Source organism: Mytilus galloprovincialis, chromosome 10 (genome assembly GCF_965363235.1).
Source record: "Mytilus galloprovincialis chromosome 10, xbMytGall1.hap1.1, whole genome shotgun sequence".
In the NCBI taxonomy this organism is placed as follows: Eukaryota; Metazoa; Mollusca; class Bivalvia; order Mytilida; family Mytilidae; genus Mytilus; species Mytilus galloprovincialis.
The window spans coordinates 90,555,168-90,562,118 of record NC_134847.1 but is presented as its reverse complement, the minus strand read 5'-3'; the positions used below and the strand labels follow the sequence as shown (position 1 = coordinate 90,562,118).

The 6,951-nt window shown below is 30.4% G+C and overlaps 1 protein-coding gene across 1 annotated transcript; it reads left to right on the top strand.

The window, feature by feature from the left end:
• Positions 1–89: 89 nt before the first annotated feature.
• On the top strand, positions 90–1,366 carry LOC143049457 (ankyrin repeat domain-containing protein 61-like). The gene has a single exon (XM_076223082.1). It carries the CDS (start codon positions 318–320, stop codon positions 1,320–1,322), a length of 1,005 nt encoding a protein of 334 aa, XP_076079197.1. The 5' UTR covers positions 90–317; the 3' UTR covers positions 1,323–1,366.
• Positions 1,367–6,951: the final 5,585 nt, after the last annotated feature.

The window sequence follows — 6,951 nt, the reverse complement described above, 5'->3', positions numbered from 1 at the left end:
TCATACGTATGCATTGATATTTCATTTATAAATGTGGAACTATCTTAAATTATTAATTATGCATAAATTTATTCCTAACACTGAAACAGAACACATTTTTCAGCTGTTCAGAAATACCAATACATTACTATAGGGGAGAAATAAAATATTAATTTGCCTCATTATGTTTAAGAAGAGTCAATACATAATGTAACAGATTCTTCCGATCTTTGGTTTAATGCCAGGGAGCACATACTGATTGAGAATGACTTGAGACACTCAGACTGAGCAAATTTAGAATAGAAAATATCTGCTTTTTGTGACAAAATTGAGAAACAATGGATTATTTTGAAGATGACTTACACCGATGTATTATTCAGGGTGATGCTGAGACACTACGTGGATATTTGAAGAAAGGCTTGGATGTTAACCATGCTTTTAGAAGCAATGAAAGACCAGAAAGAGTGGGAAAAACAATGGTGGAAACTGCAATAGAAAATGATCAAATTAATATTGTACAAGCTTTAGTACAAAATGGATGTAACACAAATCTAAAATATATAGTGGATGTTTTCAACTATACATACATTTTGAAACCATATAAAAAGAGAGAGCGACTAAAATTAACAATTATGTTCAAGTGCATTGTAAAAGAAGATGTCCCAATGGTTAAACTTCTTGTTCAAGGTGGATTTGATGTCAACATTGTTGATGATCGTGGATGGTCTCCATTATTACATGCTGTTGATATGGATAACTATGAAATGGTGAAAGCCATTCTGATCAGTGATAAATGTGATGTTAATATAAAAGACACGGCTAATCTTAGTCCTCTTCACATGGCTGCCATGCATGCAAACAGTAAAATAGCTTCCCAGCTGGTCCGTAGAGGGGCAAAGGTCGATGTTGTGCAAATCAGAGGCTGGACACCTCTTATTCTAACATGTCGTGCAAACTGTGTACAGACTACCCGCTTGCTACTGTTGAATGGAGCTAATCCAAATCATACTGGATTAAACGGTCATACACCACTTTCTACAGCTCTCCAGTTTAGCACTTGTAAAGAAATTCCAGAAATGCTGTTAGAAGCAGGTGCATCAGTAGACATAACTTTAATAAAAAGATGCCAAAGTGAAAAGTTCCAGAATCTCATTCTTCACCCTGAGCTGATGGGACTGATTAAGTATTGTGCTGAATCTCCTCAAACTTTGAGAACTCTTTCTTGTCTCGTTATTAGAAATTCATTGATTCATTCAACACAAAACATTCATTTAATGAAAAAAGTGGAACAATTACCATTACCAAAACTCATAAAGGAGTATATCTTATTAGGACATTTGTAATTTGTGTAAATTGTTGATACTCCTATGTTTTGATATACAATGGATCAAGATCTAGAGTATAATGAAAAAAAGTCTTTTAATGCTACAACAAAAAAAAGTAATTTTTCATCTGAACACAAGGACTCAATTCATGCTATTAACATGATTAACCAATTTCAGTTTTGTACCTTATTTATTTAAAGTTTTCATTATGGCTTTTAAAAATCTAAATAAAAATAATTGATTTATTTAAACTATTTTTTTGTATCAACAATTAGTTAATAAAATACATGTCATGTTATCTGAAGAATATCAGTGTATATATAATTTATTTATTTTGGATTTTTGCCACATTACATAAAATTTAAAGGTACACTAAACATTCACAATTAAATTTTGTGCTTACAAATTTGAATTCATCATGTTCATAGTTTTTTTTTTATTTCTTGCCCTCAAAGTAATTGCGATGTTTTTATCAAATCTACTGCATCTTTTGATAAGATATGAAGTATGTTTTATCTGATTTTATAATTATGTTGAGAGAAGGAGGTGAAAATGATGATGATACAACAGTATTAAATATCTCTTCAAAATATTGTAGTCTGTCATGAGTTTAAAAGATATAACCACAAATCACAGTGGTCTTCACACTTGTATGGTGATAAAAACATCTAAAATTCATGATTTCTTTTGTTCAGAAATTCACTGAGAATAAACAAAACTTTTAATTTCTGTTGTTTTTTTTACCACATTCTTATTCAATTGATCATTGCTTAACTATTATCTTATTGCTATTGGTTATCTTTCGATTATTTATCCAAAATACTTTTTCCCATGACCACACATACTTGAAACATGCTATAAATTGGGAATTGTGTATTGATTATGACATAAATTAATAAATAATTAATTCTCTTAGTTATAAAACACTTCCACAGAGGATACTAATTATATAATTAAATCTGTGTCTTAATTAACAAGATAAGCCTTCTTCAAACCTATATTGATTTTTGTATGTATTGCTAGATTGATGTGTCAGAAGTTTAGTATAACCAACACTGAAGAGTACTTCGTATCTTAATGTCTTATCATAAATATCAATTGATTACATAAAAAGTGGGTTTGTTTTCCACCATGTTCAGAATAAAACAACGATAATTTATTTATCAGGAAATTTTATAACATATTGTTTATCATGTTTATGTTTCAATATAAAACAATTTATACATGTTATTTGTAATGTTGTTTAAAGTGGTCTGTGTCCAAACCTAGCCAATCTTTATGATCTTAGTGGTCCATAAGTCTGTCCGTGTTCAGAGCCCCACCCCATCAGTCTATATGTTAACTTGTCTGGTGAATGATTTCTAATGCTGTGATACTAATACTATGGAATGTGAGCTCCACTTGTTTCCAAATTATGTGTGGTATTTTATTTCCTTCGTCAAGCTAGTGGCCATCCAGTTTGTAGCTTTACTGCAGGTTGTTTTCTTTATTGGATTGTTCTTTAAGACATATGGTCTAGAAAGATAAAGTGTGAACATAAAATGTGCTTGTAACAAGTCTGGCTGTCTGTACCACATGTTGTTCTATTATGTGAATGTCTTAAAGGGGAACTCTCCATCGATATGGTCATACCATATAGCAGGTTATTTTGGCGGGGCGTAAATTTTCGCTTGAACAAAATCGCCAAAATAAATTCCGCCAATTTAAAGTGTAGATGCAAAGGTATTGATAAAAGTTCTGAATCCACCAAAATATTTCATATACCTATACGGTAAGTCTGAATCTCTGCTGATAATTGTCAAAGGATCATAATCTGAGAAAAATGTACGAACTGGGTGCTACACTAAATGGTGCACATTTTCAATGTATACACAACCATTGTTAAAGTTTGAAGGCTTTAGGAAGAAATCAAATAGTAGTTTATTTCACAAGTTAGATACATGTTTCATCATCCACAAGATTTACCCTTTGTGCAACCAAGCCTATCATCAAGAACAATCAGGTAACATAAAACACATATGACATAAGATCAAAATAAAACAACACACAAATATTTTCCAATTTTATTCTGCTTCTCCAAAGCAGTACATTATAGTTATACATTGTGGAATGTTAACTCTGTGAGCAACTAAATAAAAACAATCATAGCCAGTATACACTAAAACAGAACACTTCAATTTCTATATGTATATCACTCATACACATTCATGGGGAGGAAACATGGAATTCTTAATATTAAATGCAGACAGTAGTTTTAAATTAACAGATTTTTTGTCACTTTTATTAACACATTTTTCATCTGATCGTTTTGCAATCAGTTTAGAAACAAATGCCCAACTTGAGGTATCTAAATACTTTTGTGATTGAAATTTTTGATCATCAATGTCATGTTTTCAACTTGACAAATTAATTTAAAAAAAAAAAGGTAACAAAAGATCTTTAAATACATGTGAAAATGAAACAATGTTTATAATGTAAAAATTATGTTCAAGTAGCATGTGCAATTTTGAAAAAAAGATGAACTACATGTACTTAGTCCACTTGGCCACAATCAACCCCTAAAAGCTGAACAACAAAACCTCTGAAGTCAACATGTTTTATCTTAGACTGAATTGACAACATAATATAAAACTTTAAATGATCAAAAATATTTTCTTTATTATTTAGAATTTTAGACTACCATTACACATGTTTCTTTTGATAATAAAAATATCAAGTCCCCACAATGTGCAACTATTTGTGTTCAAATTCTTTGTGAAGCCCCTAGGTGAGAATCTAATATTCATTTAACATGACCTTTGCACTGATCCTTCATCGAAACAAATCACTTACAACAGAAAATCGAGCAAATTATTCAGAGGCTTACATGTAGATGGATACCTATTATTTTCATAATTCTGAGAGAAAGCTTTTGTTTATTGTTAACAATAATAATGAAATCTAATAGAACTAACATATATTGTCTTTGAAAAATTCCACAAAAGTAAATTCAAATGGCAATTTGCAATGATGAGATATTTGTCTTTATATATATTTCAATAGAAGTATAAATTTTAGATGATGAACATGTTGAATTTTGTAAATCTTTACAATCTTCCTTATGAGAATTCATCTGATAGATCTCTATGACTATACAACACAACAAAGAGGTTTAATAATTAATGGCAGGTTTGTAAGAGATTTCACTATTTCCTTATTAAATCGGACTATATTATATCTACATTTTAACTTATTAGTATATTATAACATCAAATGGCACAGTTGACATAATTCCAATGGGGACTAACTGTGCACCACTTATTGCGGACCTGTTTTTGTATTGTTATGAGTTACAATTTATGACTAAAATTAGCAAAGACCCATCAAAACAACATTTGATACAAAAATTTAACAATACTTTTAGATATTTGGATGATATATTGGCTCTAAATAATGACGACTTCAGTATGTATACTAAAGAAATTTATCCTGTAGAACTTACTTTAAATAAAGCTAATGATAACAATGACCACTGCCCTTTCCTCGATCTTGATATCTATATCATAAACGGGAAGCTTAATACAAAAATTTATGATAAAAGAGATGATTTTTCATTTCCTATTGTTAATTATCCATTTTTAGATGGTGACGTTCCCTTGTCACCATCTTATGGTGTTTATATATCTCAACTTGTACGATTCGCTCGTGTATGTAACAATGTATTAGATTTTAGCGAGAGAAATTTATGTATTACTGAAAAATTATTACACCAGGGTTTTCGATATCACAAACTGGTCAAAACATTTACTAAATTTTATCACCGGTATAAGGAAATAATTCGTAAATATAACTCAACATGCAGACATCTTATACGTTCAGGTATTTCACATCCAAAATTTTATGGAAATATTCTTTATAAAGCACAAAAATGTCAGTATTCTCCTCAGAAACTAACAAAACCTTTAAATAGACTTATTAAAAGGGGATATAGTTACGATACTGTTGTCAGGTCATTAAAGATTGCATATTTTGGCTTTAACATTGATTCACTGATAGGGTCTTTGCATCGGAACTAAACACATTTATTTCTAAAAAAACAGTTGTTGGCATGACACGGGTTATGTTCTTCTCATATATTTTATGATAGTATGATACTAAACCCCTAACGGGAGGGATTGTACCTGATATTCATATGATGAAGACATAATCTTTCAATCAGTTTAATTGAGGTCTGGAGCTGGCATGTCAGTTAACTGCTAGTAGTCTGTTGTTATTTATGTATTATTGTCATTTTATTTATTTTCTTTTGTTACATCTTTTGACATCAGACTCGGACTTCTCTTGAACTGAATTTTAATGTGCGTATTGTTATTGTTTTACTTTTCTACATTGGCTAGAGGTATAGGGGGAGGGTTGAGATCTCATAAACATGTTTAACCCCGCCGCAATTTTGCGCCTGTCCCAAGTCAGGAGCCTCTGGCCTTTGTTAGTCTTGTATGATTTTAAATTTTAGTTTCTTGTGTATAATTCGGAGTTTAGTATGACGTCCATTATCACTGTACTATTATGCATATTTTAGGGGCCAGCTGAAGGACACCTACTTTGACATATTCACCATTTCCTTTCTCAATTTTATCTACAAATTAATTTGGTTTGACCAGTTAGTACAGTGACCACACCACATTGTCTGAAAGTTAAAACATATTTTTATTAACTTTGAAGGCCTTCACAGTTCTTTAGAGAAAAAATTAAAATGTAGACTCTTATGCAGTTAATATATACACCAATGAAATCCTCTCTTATATATAGCCGACCTTGAATTTGGAAATGAGGTGCACTCCATAGTTTTTCATGCTGACTTTACATACAAAGAGCTTTATATGACTATTACATACAATAGGCAATATGTGTAGTAGTCTTCTTGAAGCTACTTGATTTAATTTGATCAGCACCAAGGGAGTACAATTGATGACATTTTAAAATTGGCTAGTATGAAATAAACAATGATGATGCTTATATGATGTTGGACTAATATTTAAGGGCAGTGAGAAGATGTTTGGGCATATTTCTATAAATAAATCTTGGGGAATTTTCACAAACTACAGATTTTGAATGATTACAACATTTATACAAAAAGTCCAGATAATTGTATTTTTTTTTCGAAATTTTACAGATATAATTTTAGTCACATTTCTCCTGGCTAACAAAGTTAAGTATTATGACACAAACTGGTTTAACATCTATGTACTACTACTTAAGGTGCATGTTCTTGGTTTTTGTTCTTCATAAAAAATTACAATTTGTATCTATACAATGTTTATAAATAAAATTTCTATACATTTATGTACATAATAGAATAAATAGTTTTATCTGTGCTAAATATATATTACATGTATTATGTACAAATAACAAGATGGTAAAAATACTGATTTATAAAAAAATAAACAACAACTTATCACTCAAACTACAACAAAGAAAAGAAAAAACTTACAACTATTATAGGTTCTTTTACACTGCATCTTGGCAAAAAACATGAACTGCAATAACCGTGATAGGTTCATACACACTACATCTTGGCAAATAATAAGCATGCATCTACAGGAAAAATGATGTTAAGGTTTGAGGAATTTTGAAATTTTTGTAAATTCTTATAATTCTTGGTTGTCAT

What these genes read in the sequence shown, in the direction of transcription:
- LOC143049457 (XM_076223082.1), top strand. Translation starts at nt 318, where the DNA reads ATGGATTATTTTGAAGATGACTTACACCGATGTATTATTCAGGGTGAT.